Source organism: Melanerpes formicivorus, unplaced genomic scaffold (genome assembly GCF_026170545.1).
Source record: "Melanerpes formicivorus ecotype bairdi unplaced genomic scaffold, bMelFor1.0.p_v2 SCAF_91, whole genome shotgun sequence".
Classification (NCBI taxonomy): Eukaryota; Metazoa; Chordata; class Aves; order Piciformes; family Picidae; genus Melanerpes; species Melanerpes formicivorus.
In genome coordinates, this window is record NW_027142443.1 from 909363 (window position 1) to 924975 (window position 15613).

The following is a 15613-nucleotide window of genomic DNA, read 5'->3' on the forward strand; positions in this document are numbered from 1 at the left end:
CAGCTTTCTTGTAGGCCCTTTAAACACTGCAAGGCCCCCAGGAGGTCACCCTGGAGCCTTCTCTTCCCCAGGCTGCACAACCCCACCTCTCTCAGCCTGGCCTCACAGCAGAGGGCTTCCAGCCCTGCCAGCATTGCTGTGGCCTCCTCTGGCCCTGCTCCACCAGGTCCCTGTCTGTGCTGAGGACCCCAGAGCTGCCCCAGCACTGCAGGGGAGGTCTCAGCAGAGCACAGCAGAGGGGCAGAATCCCCTCCCTGCCCCTGCTGTGGATCAGCCCAGGCTAGGGCTGGGCTGGCAGTGTCAGCTCCTGTCCAGCTTTGCACCAAGTCCTTCTCCCCAGGGCTGCTCTCCAGTCCATCATCCCCAGGCTGGATTGCTCCCAGGAGTTGCCCCAGCCCAGTTGCAGGACCTTGGCCATGTAGAACCTCATGGGCTCACCTCTCCAGCCTGTCCAGATGCCTCTGCTGCCCTCTCTTCCCTTCAGCACATCAACTGCACCACAAGCTTGGTCTCAACAGCAACTTTGCTGAAGGTGCCTCTAGCCCCTGTCCCCAACAGAGGTGTGAAGTACCACTGGGACCCACTCCTGATTGTCCCTTCCTTCAGGCTGTCCCCACACAGGGGTCCTCTTTCTTCCCCACAGACTGAGGCAGGAGCTGCTCAGCTTGGGTATTTCCCTCAACCAGCCTTGTTTGCTTGTTCAGCCCAGGGCTGGGCAGGAGGTGCCTCTCCCCGACCCCAGAAGGCTCCCCCAGTAAACAGCCTGAGCTGGGGCTGGCCCTGTGAGGGCCTAATGGGCCCCCTGCTGCCCTGACCCCAGCCCCCAAACCCAGAGCCTCATGAAGAGTTCATTCACTTTTATTACAGCTAAAACATGTACACAGCAAGGGGGGGAGTGGGGGCTCAGCACAGCCCCACAGCACAAGGCTGGCAGGGGACACAGCTGGCCCAGCCCAGAGCAGAGAGGTGTGGCCAGGGAGAGCAAAGCAGCAAGCTCCAGGAGGACAGCACCCAGCGAGCCAGGAGCTGCAGGAGATGCTGCAGGCTTCAGTACTTGGGACGCTTCACCTCCACCCTGGAGGAGACAGAGAGGCAGCAGGGTGGTGAGGACAGACAGCAGGCAGCTCCATCCCCTTCCCACCCAGGGCACAGCATGAAGATTCACCCCACAGAATGGTTAAGAGGTCCCCATGAGCTCCTTGGGTCAAGGAAGAGCTGCAGTGTCTGCTCCCAGCTCAGCACCCACCCCTGGCCCGGGGCAGAGCTGCCCTGCACCCAAACGTTCTCTGCTCTCCTTCCATGCCCAGACCCCTTGGGGAGGTCTCTGCCCAGCTGCAGCCTCTGTGTGAGGTGGCAGGGGACAGCCAGGCCCAGGAGCAGAAGCTTCACTCACCCATCAGCCTCCAGCTTCTTCCTCTTCTCGATGATCTGCAGAGAAAGCACAAAGTCCCCTTCAGCCTCGGGGCAGCTGCTGCCCCCAGGGGGCAAGATACAGCTGGGGAGAGCTGTGCCCAGCCCAGAGCAAGCTGAGGTGAGCTGCACCAAGTCTGCAGAAGCTTGGTCTGCTCCCCCTTTCCTCTAGCCACCAAAGGCCCTTCTCACCTTCCCCATGCCTATCCCATACTGTTGGGATGCTCCTGCCAGCTCACCCTGCCAGGACAGGCCCCAGCTCTGGCAGTTAGAGCAGAGGGAGACACCACACATGCCCTGTCCCCTCTAACCCCCTTTGGATGGCCCTGAGCTGTCCTTTTTGAACAGACACATCTGCTGCAGAGCCTGGAGGAGAAAGCCTCCAGCAGCAGGATGGCTTCCAGAGCTCCAAAAGCAGCTCCAGATGCTGCCACAGGCCTGGAGCCCCCTTCCCACTGCACAGCACAGCAGCAGAGCCCAGGACAGCAGAGACAAGAGGTGGTGGGAGCCCAGACCAGGACAGAAGGTGGTAGGGGCTGTGCTGGACTGCCCCGGCAGCCCCGGCCGGCAGCTCCTCCGCCCCGCCCCCGGCCGGCAGCTCCTCCGCCCCGCCCCCGGCCGGCAGCTCCTCCGCCCCGCCCCCGGCCGGCAGCTCCTCCGCCCCGCCCCCGGCCGGCAGCTCCTCCGCCCCGCCCCCGGCCGGCAGCTCCTCCGCCCCGCCCCGCCAGCCCCCGGGCCCTCACCGCGCTGATCTTCTTCCACTGCCGGTCCAGCTCGGCCTTGTCGTTGGTCTCCTTGAAGCGCCGAGTTTTGCGTCCCTCTGACATCTTGATCCCGTACTGGAAGGCTGCCCTGGGGAAGGAGACAGAGCTCGAGGAGGGGCCACCGGGCACAGGGAACCTCCACTTTGCCTTAAACTCCCTCAGGCCCCAGCTTTGGCCATCCCCACCCAGAACCACAGTGTAGGTTGGGTCAGAAGGGACCTTCAAGATCATCCAGTTCCAACCCCCCTGCCATGGGCAGGGACACCTCCCACCAGCCCAGGCTGCTCAAGGCCTCATCCAGCCTGGCCTGGAACACCTCCAGGCAGGAGGCAGCCACAGCCTCCCTGGGCAGCCTGTGCCAGTGTCTCCCCACCCTCATTGCCATGAATTTCTCCCTCATCTCCAGTCTCCATTTCCCCTCTCCCAGCTCAAAGCCATTGTCCCTTGTCCTGGCACTCCCAGCCCTTGCCCAAAGTCCCTCCCCAGCTCTCCTGGAGCTCTTCAGGTACTGGAAGGCTGCTCTGAGGTCTCCCTGCAGCCTTCTCTTCTCCAGGCTGAGCAGCCCCAACTCTCTCAGGCTGTCCCTACAGGGGAGGTTCTGCAGCCCTCTGCTCATCTTGGTGGCCTCCTCTGGAGCCTCTCCAGCAGCTCCAGCTCCTCCTGGTGCCATGGGCTCCTCGCTCAGCCCTCCCCAGGGCTGCACTCACTTGGGCAGAGCCTCTTTGTTGTTCATGTATTCGCTGTACTCCTCTTGCGTGTCGAAGTCCCAGCGCCCCAGGGGCCCTTTCTTGTTGCCCTGCAGAGGAAGGAGGACTCAGAGCAGCTCCTCAGCTGACACTGCCCAGGGCTTCTAATGCAGCCCTAGGGACCCAGGCAAGACCTCCACCTCCCACCAGCCCCAGTTCGATGGCCTTGTGTGCCTAGAGCAGCCTTGGCTCCAGGATTAGAGTCATAGAACTGTCAGGGTTGGAAGGGACCACAAGGACCATCCAGTTCCAAACACCCCCATGGCAGAGGGAAGTTGGAACCCCAAATCTGCCCCCAAACCCCAACCTGCCACTACAGCAGGCTGCTCACAGGCACACCCAGCCTGGCCTTCAAAACCTCCAGGCATGAGGCTGCCACCACCTCCCTGGGCAGCCTGTGCCAGGCTCTCACCACCCTCATGGGGAACAACTTCTTCTTGATATCTAATCTAACTCTCCCCTCCTCTAGCATCAATCCATCCTCTCAGTCCTATCACTCCCTGACACCCTACAAAGTCCCTCCCCAGCTTTCTTGGAGCCCCCTGCAGATCCTGCAAGGCCACAAGAAGGTCTCCTCAGAGCCTTCTCCTCCCCAGCTCTCTCAGTCTGTCTCCATAGCAGAAGAGCCCCAGGCAGGAGATTCAGTGGGCAGGCAGCTCAGATGGATGAGGACACATCCCCAGCACCTCCTGCTCAACTCCCAGCACCCCCTTTGCTCCCTAGACCACAGATGCCACTCAGAGGCAGGCACACAGCAGAGCAGCAATCCCTCAACACCCAACCCTGGGGCACTCAACCCCTCTGCTCCTCTGCCATGGGTTCCTCTCTGCCTGCTGTGCTGCTGATACCACACCTGGTCCATCTTGCTGTAGTCCACCTCTTCATCACTGTCCACAGCCATGTCATCCATCCTGGCCAGCAAAGAGAAGCAAAGAAAAAATCAGGAGTGGGTCCACAGGGCATGGATCAGGACCCTGGAGCCATCTCTAGAGGCCTCAGCTCCTGGCCCTCAGAGCAGCCCCTGCAGCTGCAGCCCCTGCAGCTGCAGCCCCTGCAGCTGAGCTGTGCCACAGGGGCACCCAAGATTCCAAAAGCTCCTCAGGTGGCTCTGCACAATGGAAGCTCTTCTGCCAAGGAAGCACTCTGCAGCCACAGCTTGAGGACATCACCCACAGGGCACCCAGCAGGCTCCCACCCACCTCCACCTCCCCTGGCACCGTGGGGCAGCAGAGCCAGGTGGTCACTGTCAGCAGGAAAGGCCAAGGTCTGCCAGAGCCAGGGCCCTGGGGAGCACTTTAACAGCAGTGGAACCCCAGGCAAGGCCAGGCCTGCTCCTCCCAGGGAGTTAGGGGGATGCTGCCCAAGCCCTGGCAGGCACAGCCCAGCAGCCTCTCGTGCCCCCTGCCCCCAGCCCAGCCGCTGGCAGCTTCCTTACGTGGCAGGGTAGCACTCGGCGTAGCTGTTGGACATGCCAAAGAAGTCCCCCAGCTGCTTCTTGTCTTCTGGCTTCTTCAGGGTGGCACTAGTCAAGGAAAGCTTCACCAGGTGGCCTTGCAGCTGAGACCTGAGCCACCTCCTGCCCTACCCCCATCAAGCAGGAGGCCACAGAGCTCCTGTCCGATGTGGGAGTAGCAGGGTCTGGGTGGCATTGGTCTGCCACAGGAGGAGAGCCACCCCCGGGCAAGGAGGGAAGGAAGGAAGGACAACCACATGGCCCTGCTTGGGCAGGGGAAGCCTGTCCCAGGCTGGGGGACAGTAAAGGATATGCCTCTGGTCCTTCCCAGCCAGCAGCTCCAGCAAACTTCTCGTTGATGGACTTGATGAGCTCCTTGGCTGAGCCAGGCCCTGGAGCAGAGAGCAGCAGGGGCAGGGTTGGGGGAGGAGAAGCTCACCGCAGCGCAGCTGGGGCTGGGCAGAGCCCTCCTGCACACACTGACTGGCATGGGGGCACAGGAAGAGGGCAGGCTGCAGGTGAGGGAGGAGCCAGGGCCACACCCAGCAGCAGCAAACCAGTCTCAGAACAGGCAGGGGTGGGCTGCTCCTTGGAGACCCCAACCCAGCTCACAGCCAGCAGAAGGTTGCTGGAGCTGCTCTGCTGCCAGGGAAGGATCTGCACCCCCAAACCCTCATGGCAGTAGTGCCCTCCCCACATCACCTCTGTGACAGCAGAGCTTACCCAGGCCAGCAACCAGACCCACCTCCAGCCCCCAGCCCAACCTCTAGCCTCTCCCATGCCTCCACCATACCTCCAACACTCCCCAGCACCCCTCCACCCTCCCCCACAGCCCCACCCATTTCCCTTCACCCTCCCCCATGCCCCTCCAGCCTCACTCTCACCCCCAAACCCTCACCCATACTCCTCCACCTCCATCCTCCCTCGTGCCCCAACCCATGGCCCTGCAGGCGCCCCCACGCCCCTCCAAGCCTCCCCCATGCCCCCACCCCTGCAACCTCACCTTTGTCAATGTCTGTGGGCTACAAAGAAGAGAGAGAGACACCAAAGTCAGCCAGGAGGACTGAGAGCTGGCAGGGGGCAGCTGCACAGCTGGCAGCTCCCCTTGGAGACTCTCGGTGGCCAGCACAAGGAGCTGCTGCCCAGTGGTGGCCCTGCCCTCTGTGCTGGAGGAGAGGACACAGGGCCAGACCCCCCAAGCCCCTGGCTGGACAGAGCTCAGCAAGAGCTGAACCTTGGCCTGTGGGGGAGCACAACCAGGGTGACCCCACAGCTGCACTGCCCAAAGGGCATAGTCACAGGTGGCAGCAGGCTGGAAGGGACCTTCTGAGGTCACCTTAGAACCACTGAATGCTCCGGGCTGGAAGTGACCTCCAAAGCTCACCCAGCCCAACCCCCTGCACTCAGCAGGGACATCCTCCACCAGAACAGGTTGCCCAGAGCCCTGTCCAGCCTCACCTGGAATATCTCCAGGGATGGGCCCCAACCACCTCCCTGGGCAACCTGTGCCAGCCTTGCCCTGCCCAAGCCTCCCCAGGCAGCAGGGGCAGCTCCAGCGAGAGTGGGCTGCCCAGGGACGCATCCAGGCTGCCCCCCAGCACCTCCAGGGCTGAGGCCTCAACCCCATCCCCGAGCACCACCAGCACCCTGACAACGCAGGGCTGCCTCCTGATGCCCAGGGAGCTGGGGTGGGGCTCACCTCATCGTCAGCCTTGGGCTTCTCAAAGTAGCTGTGCCTCTTCTTCTCCTCCTCCCGCTCCCGCTCGCGCTCCCGCTCCCGGTACCGCTCCCGCTCCTTCTCCCGCGGCACCTTGGCAGTGGAGGGCACGTAGTCCCCAATGTCCTCAAAGATGCTGCCAGGAGAGACAGAGCCTGCAGTGAGGCTGCTGCCAGAGCAGAGCAGAGCCCACCAGCTGCAGCCTGCTGAGGGAGCAACGCAGCAACACAAGCAAGCCCCGAGGGCACCTCCGCCCCCGGCTCCTGTGGGGGGCGAGAGGAAGGGACCCCAGGTTGCACCGAGGGAGGCTCAGGTTGGGTATCAGAGAAATGTCTTCACCAAAAGGGTCATCAGGAACTGGCCCAGGCTGCCCAGGGAGCTGGTGAAGTCACCACCTCTGGAGGTGGTCAGAAAACCTCTGGATGAGGAGGTCTGGGACATGGTCTAAGAGTTGTTTGTGTACAGGGAGAACCACAGCACGGCAGGGGCTGGAAGGGATCTCTGGAGGTCCTCCAGGCCAACCCCCTGCCCAGGCAGGGGCACCTAGAGAGGGTCACACAGGGACACATCCAGGGGGGTCTGGAATCTCTCCAGAGATGGAGACTCCACCACCCCTGTGGGCAGCCTGCTCCAGGGCTCCAGCACGCTTCAATTACAGAAGTTCCTCCTCATCTTCAGATGAGCTTCTGATGGTCCAGTCTGTGCCCACTGCCCCTTGGGCTGGCACTGGGCACCACTGAACAAAGCCTGGCCCCATCCTGCTGCCACCCACCCTTTGAGCATTGATCAGCATTGATCAGATATCCCCCAGGCTGCTCTTCTCCAGGCCAAGCAGCCCCAAGCCCCTCAGCCTCTCCTCAGCACAGAGAAGTTAGGTCATTGTTGGACTCAATCATCTCCAGGTCCCTTCCAACCAGGAGATTCTGTGCTGTGCAAATCCTGTGGTGATCTGGCAGAGCCATCACTGCATTCCTGCTCTCTCCTGCAGCCCAGACCTGCTGCTTCTGCTCCAGGACAAGAGAGCCCTTGGCTGCCTCAAGCCTACAATCAGACCCAGACCTTGTCTCCAAAGCACAGGTGCCAAGAGGCAGCTCTCTCCAAAGCACTGAACCCAGCACTGAGCCCAGAAGATGTTCCTTAGGTCCCAGCTGTGACCCCACAGCCTGGGAGCAAGGAGCCACTTACTTCATATCAGCTTCAGGAGGCTTCTTCTCATCCAGCTTCCCTGCAGGGACATCAGAGCAGTGAGAGCCACATTCCCCACCCTGCACTGTGCCCTGGCCCCAGCCTGCTTCCCTGGCCCCAGCAGTAGGACTGGAGGAGGGTCTGGGTTCTTCCTGGGCACCTCAGGAAACCCTTCTGTTCCCTACTCCAACAGGGGACATGTCCCCAGGGACACTGGGCCCTGCCCACGACTGGGAGAACAGCAGGCACAGACCAGCTGACCTGCAGTACATGGTGCCTGGGGACCTACAGGGAGCTGCTGGCCTCTGAGTCCCCCACCTCCTGCTGCCAGCCTTAGGGCAAACCCAAACAGCTCTCAAATAACCATGGAATGGGCTGGGTGGGAAGGGACCTTAAAGCTCATTTCACCTCCCACTCCCTGCCCTGGGCAGGGACACCTCCCTCCAGCCCAGGCTGCTCAAGGCCTCATCCAGCCTGGCCTGGAACACCTCCAGGCAGGAGGCAGCCACAGCCTCCCAGGGCAACCTGTGCCAGTGTCTCCCCAGCCTCACTACCAAGAATTTCTCCCTCATCTCCAGTCTCAATCTCCCCTCTCCCAGCTCAAAGCCACACCTTGGGGCTATGCTTCAAGCCCTCCCACTCAGCTCCCCCCAGCGGCTACCTTTGTCTTTCTTCTTCAGCTTCTTGTTGCGGGTCCCCTGCCTGAGGTAGGAGAGGATCTGGGTCAGCTTGCTGATGACGATGTCGTTGGTGGTCAGCGTGGTCTGAGCCTGCAAGGACATCAGCATCACAGCTCACAGCATCTTAGGGGTTAGAAGGGACCTCTGGAAACACCCCAGTCCAACCCCCCTGCCAGAGCAGGACCAGAGAATCCAGCACAGGGCACACAGGAACACATCCAGACAGGGCTGGAAAGTCTCCAGAGAAGGAGACTCCACAACCTCTCTGGGCAGCCTGCTCCAGGGCTCTGTGAGCCTCACAGTGCAGAAGTTCCTCCTCATGTTGAGGTGGAACCTCCTGTGCTGGAGTTTCCAGCCATTGCCCCTTGTCCTATCCCAGGGTGCAGTGAGCAGAGGCTGTCCCTGAACCTTCCTTCCTGACCCCCAGGCCTCAGCTATTGATAGACATTGATCAGATCCCTCTCAGCCTTCTCTCCAGACTAACCGCCCCCAGGCCTCTCAGCCTCTCCTCACCAGGCAGCGCTCCAGTCCCTTCAGCATCCTTGTAACCCTCCCTTGGACTCTCTCCAGCAGATCCCTGTCCCTCCTGAACTGGGGAGCCCAGAGCTGGATGCAATACTCCAGGTGAGGTCTCAGCAGGGCAGAGTAGAGGGGCAGGAGAACCTCCCTGGATGTGCTGGACACACTCCTCTGAATGCAGCCCAGGACCCACTTGGCCTTCTTGGCCACCAGGGCACATTGCTGTCCCATGCAGAGCTTGCTGTCCACCAGCACTCCCAGGTCCTTTGGGTCCAACCTCCCTTGCCAGAGCAGGACCACATCATCTAGCACAGGTCACACAGGGTCTTGAAAGCCTCCAGAGAAGAAGACTCCACAACCTCTCTGGGCAGGATGCTCCAGGGCCCTGCCACCCTTACAGTCAGGAAGTTCTCCCTCATGATGGAGGTGAAACTTCCTGTCCTGTAGTTTCTATCCCCTGCCCCTTGTGCTATGCCAGGGCACAAGTGAGCAGAGGCAGAACCTGTCCCTGTGCCTCCCTGCAGCCTCCATCCCCTGCCCCTTGTACTATGCCAGGGCACAAGTAAGCAGAGCCAGAACCTGTCCCTGTCCCTCCCTGCAGCCTCCAGCCCCGTGTGCTACCCCGGGGAGGCTCAGCCTCAGGCGGCCGGGGGCGGAGCTGCTGCGGGCGAGCGGTGGGGTGGGCAGGGCAGGGCAGCCCGAGGGGCGGTGCCGGGGGCGGCGCTGGGTACCTCCATGGTGGGGCAGTCGGCCTTGCTGCGGATGAGGGTGGTGGGGATGTCGGTGTCTGCGTACTCGTCGTCCAGGTCCACCACGTAGGCCATCCTGCCCGGCAGGAACAGCTCGTTGCGCTCATAGGCCTTGCTCTTGAACAGGATGCGGTAGATGTTGCGCCCTGGGGACAGGGGCAGGGCAGCTCAGAGCTGGACAGCAGGCTGCTTTCAGCAGCACAGAAAGTCCTCACCAGAAGGGAATCACAATTGTTGGAACCTCAAGGCTCAGCCAGTCCCAACCCCCCTGCCATGGGCAGGGACACCTCACACTACAGCAGGTTGCTCACAGCCACATCCAGCCTGGCTGCAAACACCTCCAGGGGTGAGGCTGCCACCACCTCCCTGGGCAACCTGTGCCAGGCTCTCACCACCCTCATGGGGAACAACTTCTTCCTCATATCCAATCTCAATCTCCCCACTTCTAGTTTTGCTCCATCCCCCCCAGTCCTATCACTCCCTGACACCCTACAAAGTCCCTCCCCAGCTTTCTTGGAGCCCCCTGCAGATCCTGCAAGGCCACAGGAAGGTCTCCCTGGAGCCTTCTCCTCTCCAGCCTGCGCAACCCCAACTCTCTCAGGCTGTCTCCAGAGCAGAGCAGCTCCAGCCCTCTGCTCCTCCTCGTGGCCCTTCTCTGGACACCTTCCAGCACCTCCAGCTCCTTCCTGGCACAGAGGCTCCAGACCTGGCCCCAGAGCTGCAGCTGTGGTCTCAGCAGAGTGGAGCAGAGGGGCAGAATCCCCTCCCTCCCCTGCTGGCCACACTTCTCTTGCTGCAGCCCAGGCTCTGCTTGGCTCTCTGGGCTGCAAGTGCTCACTGCTGGCTCCTGCTGAGCTTCTCCTCCCCCAGCACCCCCAAGGCCTTTTCTCCAGGCCTGCTCTCCAGCCAAACCCAGACCACCTGGCTGAGACCCAGGAATCCTAACTGCTAGCCAAAGAGAACAGATTGGCCCTTGGCTGATTCCTTTGGCATTAAATCCTTGCACCACTGCTCCTGACTGGTGCTTTGTATGTGACAAGCAAGGAAAGACAAGCCCCAAGGGCCTGCAGTTCTGATGAGTGCCATCTTCAACAGTCAGCTCCCAAGGCTGCCTGCTTGGTGACAAAACCTCATTCCCTGAAGGGGAGATGCTGAGCAGGGAAGAAATTGCCCTGGAGCAGTTTCCTCCAAGCATGCAAAGAGTAGCTGGCTTTGGACTTGGGGCTGTCTGCAGCAGGGAAAGCTGTGTGCATTTTGTGGTGTCAGGTTCAGAACTGAAGTTCAAAGGGGGTCTAGCTGTGCTCTGGGCAGCCTGTCCCTGCTGCCTGCAGGGGGGTTGGACCAGATGACCTTTGGAGGTCCCTTCCCAGCTCTGTGATTCTGTGACACAGCTGCTCCCAGCACCAGGCCACAGCCACCCCTGCAGCAGGCTGGCCTGAGGGGACCTTGCCCTAGGGGGTGCCTGGGGATAGGGTTTAGGGGTGAGGCTTGCAGAGCAGGGTCAGCAGTTGGGCTTGCAGAGCCCCAAAGGCCTTTTCCAACCTGAAGGTTTCTGTGATCTTGCTTGGAGCTGATGCTCTCCCAGGTCCCTTCCAAACCCCCACTGTGCTGGGCCTTTGAAAGCTCCTCCAGTCCAGGCCCTCTGCAGCCAGCTACAGAAGGGTGTTCAGAGCTCCAAACCTCACCTGCCATGGTTCCAGCCATGGGGCATCTCCCACCTCTCTGGACTAGGTTTGGCACTGAGGGTGGGGAGAGGCTCTCTCCCTTCTCAGCACTCTGAATCTCCCTCTCTCAGTCCAAACCATCTCCCCTTGTCCTGTCACAGCAGGCCCAGCTCAGAACTGTCCCCAGCTTCCTGACTGGCCCCTGAAGCACTGAAAGGCCACCAGCAGATCTCCCCCCACCCATGTTTCCTCCAGCCCTTAGGATGCCTACACCTCAGACTCTCCCTCTCCAATGCCTAAAGGGTCTCATTCCTCCAGGAGCCCCCTGGAGGCCCAAGAGGAGGTGGAGAGCAGCCACGGCCACCGAGCCTCACCCAGCCGAGTCTTGAACTCAATTTTGTTCTCAGGATCTTCATCCTTCCTGGAGGGAAACAGAAAGGGTTTGTCAGGAGGTGCCTGCTCTGTGTGCTGCTCCCAGCACAACCCAGTCCTCACCTACTCACTTGGTTTCCTTCTGGGGCTTCTCCATCATCTCTTCCTCCTCCTTCTCCTTGCTGGCAATCTCAGCTCGGACCTGGCCACAGAGCAAAATCCAACCCTCAGGGACCAGCCCCAGCCTCTGCTGCCCACCAGAACCACCTCCTGCAGCTCCCCAGCCCTCCAGCAATGCTTTCCAGAGAGAAATCCACAGCTTCACAGACTGCATCTGGTTGGAAGGGACCCTCCAAAGGTCCCCTTGTCCCACCCCCCTGCAGGCAGCAGGGACCCCTCCAGCCAGAGCAGGCTGCCCAGGGACACATCCAGGCTGATCCTGAATGTCTCCAGGGATGTGGCCTCAACCACAGCCCTGGACAGCCTGTTCCAGTGTCTCCCCACCCTCACTCTCAACAATTTCTTCCTCATCTCCACTCTCACTCTCCCCTCTGCCACCTCAAAGCCATTCCCCTCCATCATGACATTCCCAGCCCTTGTCCAAAGTCCCTCCCAGCTCTCCTGGAGCCCCTTCAGGTACTGGAAGGCTGCTCTGAGATCTCCCTGGAGCCTTCCCCAGGCTGCACAGCCCCAACTCCCCCAGCCTGTGCCCATAGCTGAGGTTCTCCAACCTTCTGATCATCTTTGTGGCCTATGTCTGGACACAGCCCTCCCCAGGGCAGAGAGGCAGGATTCCCTCTCTCTCCATCTCTAGCAAGGGGCACAGGCAGCCCAGAAGGGCCAGTGGCTGCCACTGGCCTATTGGGCTGCCAGTGCCCATTGCTGTTTGCTGTCCAACTCCTCCCCCAGGTGCCCACAGGGCAGGGCAGCAGCAGCAGGGTGCCATCTGTGCCCACCTTCTGCAGCAGGGCAAAATCCAGCCCCTTCACCAAGTGAGTGTGCTCCATGTCACCACCCAAGAACTTGGACTCCTGGATCAGCTGCCTCCTCTTCTCCGCCGCCGATTTGTCCCTGCCAGGGACAGAGGGAGGTCAGGGGCGGGGGGGCGGGAGCCGTCCCCGGGGCGGGGCAGGGCGGGGCTGACTCACGCCTCGGCTGTGGGCCCCACGGCTCGGTAGTTGGCCGTGGTGCTGATCAGTTCTGTCTCCTCGTAGTCCTTGTTGACTCCGTCTCTCCTCTCCTTGGCTCTGTCCCGGTACTTCTCGGCCAGCTCCCTCTCGCGTTCGATCTCCTGCTGCCGCAGCTTGGCGTAGTAGCTGCCGAGGGGGAGCAGAGCAAAGCCTCAGGGGACAGCCACAGGGCCCCCAGCCCTGCCCCTCCTGCCCCCAGCCCTGCCCCTTCCCCAGGAACATCGTCTAGGACAGGACACAGCCAAGGATGTTGTGTCCCTGCCTAAGGGACACCTCCTTGTATGCAGAGGGTTGGAGCACCTCTTGTGGGGACAGGCTGAGGGAGTTGGGGCTGTGCAGCCTGGAGAACGCTCCAGGGAGACCTTAGAGCTCCATTTCAGTATCTGCAGGGGAACCAGGAGAGCTGGGGAGGCACTTTTGGCCTGGGAGTGACAGGACAAGCTGGGAGAGGGCAGATTGAGACTGGAGAGGAGGAAGAAATTCTTGGCAGTGAGGGTGGGGAGACTCTGGCACAGGTTGCCCAGGGAGGCTGTGGCTGCCTCCTGCCTGGAGGTGTTCCAGGCCAGGCTGGATGAGGCCTTGAGCAGCCTGGGCTGGTGGGAGGTGTCCCTGCCCATGGCAGGGGGGTGGCACTGGATAATCTCTAAGGTCCCTTCCAACCCAAACCACACTCTAAGCATTTGGAGGACACAGGCCAAGGTGAAGCTGCTGCCCTGGGGCTCAGTTTGTCCTTCCAATGCAAAGGAGTCAGTGCAGCCCTGCTGTGCCCCCAGCTCCCAAAGACACAGGCCCCAGTGCAGATGTCCCACTCCTGCCCTGCTCCAGCAGAGCCTCTGCTGCTCCTTCCAGAGGCGAAGCCTCCCCTGAGTCCTGCTGCCTCCCTCCCACATCTGTTCCCACAAGCAGTCACAGCCACCCAGCCTGAGCTCCTCTCACTCTGCTTGGTTCCAGAGCCCCCAGAGCACTCAGGGTCCTCTTTAGCAGCCCAGCAGCTTCCAGGGGAGGAATGTGCTGTGTGAAGTCAAATCCTGACCCCTGCCTTTCCCCTCCTACCTTTTCTTCTTCCTCCTGCGAGCTGCTGGATCCTCATCTTCGTTGTACTCCCTGGGCATCCTGCAAAGAGGGCAAGAAACCATGAGCACAGCCTGCAGAGCCACAGCAGCAGCCACAGCAGGGGGGCCCAGCACAGCCTCATTTCACCCCACTCTGCCAGCTCCACTCTGCCAGAGCAGTAACTTCCACAGCCACATAACTAAACCCAGCACCTTCCAGCCACCCAGGACCAGCTCTGCTGTGCCCATCACTCCTGACCTACCTGCTTCTGCCCCTGCCACCCATGGGGACCCCAGCACACAGCAAGGCTGAGCTCCCTGGCTGCCCACTCAGAGACAAAGCTCCTTTTGCCCAGGCAAGCAGTGGCAGGACAAGAGGACACAGTCTCAAGCTGTGCAGAGGAAGTTTAGGCTCACAGTGAGGAGACAGTTCTTCCCAGCAAGAGAGACTGGCCCTTGGGATGTGCTGCCCAGGGTGGGGGTGGAGTCACCATCCCTGGAGGTGTTCAAGAGGGGATTGGATGTGGCACTTGGAGCCATGGATTAATTGTCAGGAGGTGCTAAGTGACAGGTTGGACTTGGTGAGCTCTGAGATCTGTTCCAGCATGGGTGATTCTGTGATGGGGCAGAGGAGGGGGGCAGAGGAGGGGGGCAGAGGAGGGGGGCAGAGGAGGGGGGCAGAGGAGGGGGGCAGAGGAGGGGGGCAGAGGAGGGGGGCAGAGGAGGGGGGCAGAGGAGGGGGGCAGAGGAGGGGGGCAGAGGAGGGGGGCAGAGGAGGGGGGCAGAGGAGGGGGGCAGAGGAGGGGGGCAGAGGAGGGGGGCAGAGGAGGGGGGCAGAGGAGGGGGGCAGAGGAGGGGGGCAGAGGAGGGGGGCAGAGGAGGGGGGCAGAGGAGGGGGGCAGAGGAGGGGGGCAGAGGAGGGGGGCAGAGGAGGGGGGCAGAGGAGGGGGGCAGAGGAGGGGGGCAGAGGAGGGGGGCAGAGGAGGGGGGCAGAGGAGGGGGGCAGAGGAGGGGGGCAGAGGAGGGGGGCAGAGGAGGGGGGCAGAGGGGAAAGCAGGCACCACTCTGTCCTACAGCCCTGGGACCCAGGCCCCACTCACTCATGGTGGCGAGACTTGGAGGGTGGTGCAGATGCAGGAGCAGCTCGTGGGGTCATGAGCAGTTTTCTGAAGTCTTCATTGGTCAGCTTGGACCTGCAAGGAAGAGAGAAATCAAAAGACATCATCAGCCAAGCAGCTCTGGCAGCCTGATGGCTTCTGAGGCAGCCCTGGGTGACAGAGCTGGACAGGGGGAGCTCCAAGGATTCACTGCACCAGTTACTGCCAGCCTCTACTGGTGAAGCAGCCTTGGCCCCAGGGGCCTGCCCCAGTGTGACACTCACTGGTGGAATGAGTGGGAGTCGTCCACATCGTGGCCATCAGGGGCCAGGGGGTTGGAGAAAGGTTCATCTAGGGGAGAAAAGAAAGCACTCAGAGTCTGCCTGCGTGGCTTCAACCCCCCCTGCAGCTCCTCAGTCCTCCCCACCCCTGCCAGCTGAACAGCCTCCCAGCACTCACCCAGCACCACGCCAGCGCTCTCCCCCTGGGCCACCCCGGAGCACCACCCCGGGACATCAGAGTACCACAGAACGGTTCGGGTTGGAAGGGGCCTTAAAGCTCATCCCCTACCCCACTGCCGTGGGAGCGCCTCCCACCGGGGCCGGCTGCTCACGGCCCAGTCCAGCCTGGTCTCAAACACTACGGCTCCCCAGGCTGCCGCAGAGCCCCTTCCCCAGCGGGGCTGTTCCTCTTGCCAGGCCGAGATGCGCCTGTACCCGGCCGGGGGCCCTCCCGCTCCCTCGGCGTCCCAGGCCTCGACTGGGCCTTCACCAGCCCTGCCCCCGAGCGGGCCGCGTCCAGAGTCCCCCGCTCCTGGGCCGGTCTCCTCGGCCCCCGCGATGTCCCTGAGCCCCGCGGTGCCCCGCGTCTGCCCAGCTCCGCTCACTGTCGCGTTCCGGCATGGTTGCGCCACCGCCGACCCCACCGCTCCGGACCGCTCCGCTCCGCTGCCTTCCGCCGCTGCTCTTCCCAGCAACCCCCGCGGCTGGCCGGCCCGCCCCCGCTCCGCTCCTAT

The 15613-nt window shown here is 62.0% G+C and overlaps 1 protein-coding gene across 2 annotated transcripts; it reads right to left on the reverse strand.

The window, feature by feature from the left end:
- Nucleotides 1-842: 842 nt before the first annotated feature.
- IK (IK cytokine) lies at nt 843-15592 on the reverse strand. 2 transcript variants are annotated; one of them, XM_068165659.1, is made up of 20 exons: nt 15485-15592; nt 14883-14949; nt 14602-14694; nt 13503-13562; nt 12408-12575; nt 12216-12330; nt 11391-11461; nt 11262-11308; nt 9206-9369; nt 7937-8045; nt 7276-7315; nt 6073-6226; nt 5377-5395; nt 4687-4765; nt 4356-4436; nt 3774-3831; nt 2882-2970; nt 2154-2262; nt 1394-1428; nt 843-1075 (listed from the first exon to the last, which is right to left on the reverse strand). In XM_068165659.1, the coding sequence occupies exons 1-20, from the start codon at nt 15498-15500 to the stop codon at nt 1048-1050; spliced, it is 1602 nt and encodes a 533-aa protein (XP_068021760.1). In that variant the 5' UTR covers nt 15501-15592; the 3' UTR covers nt 843-1047. The 2 variants fall into 2 exon arrangements, with proteins under 2 accessions (XP_068021760.1, XP_068021761.1); XM_068165660.1 differs by lacking the exon at nt 15485-15592 and adding an exon at nt 15315-15474.
- Nucleotides 15593-15613: the final 21 nt, after the last annotated feature.

What these genes read in the sequence shown, in the direction of transcription:
- IK (XM_068165659.1), bottom strand. An exon ending in AAGCCCCAGAAGGAAACCAA is followed by an intron (nt 11,309 to 11,390) that starts GTGAGTAGGTGA and finishes GTTTCCCTCCAG; the next exon opens with GAAGGATGAAGATCCTGAGA. An exon ending in GCTGAAGAAGAAAGACAAAG is followed by an intron (nt 7,316 to 7,936) that starts GTAGCCGCTGGG and finishes ATGTCCCTGCAG; the next exon opens with GGAAGCTGGATGAGAAGAAG.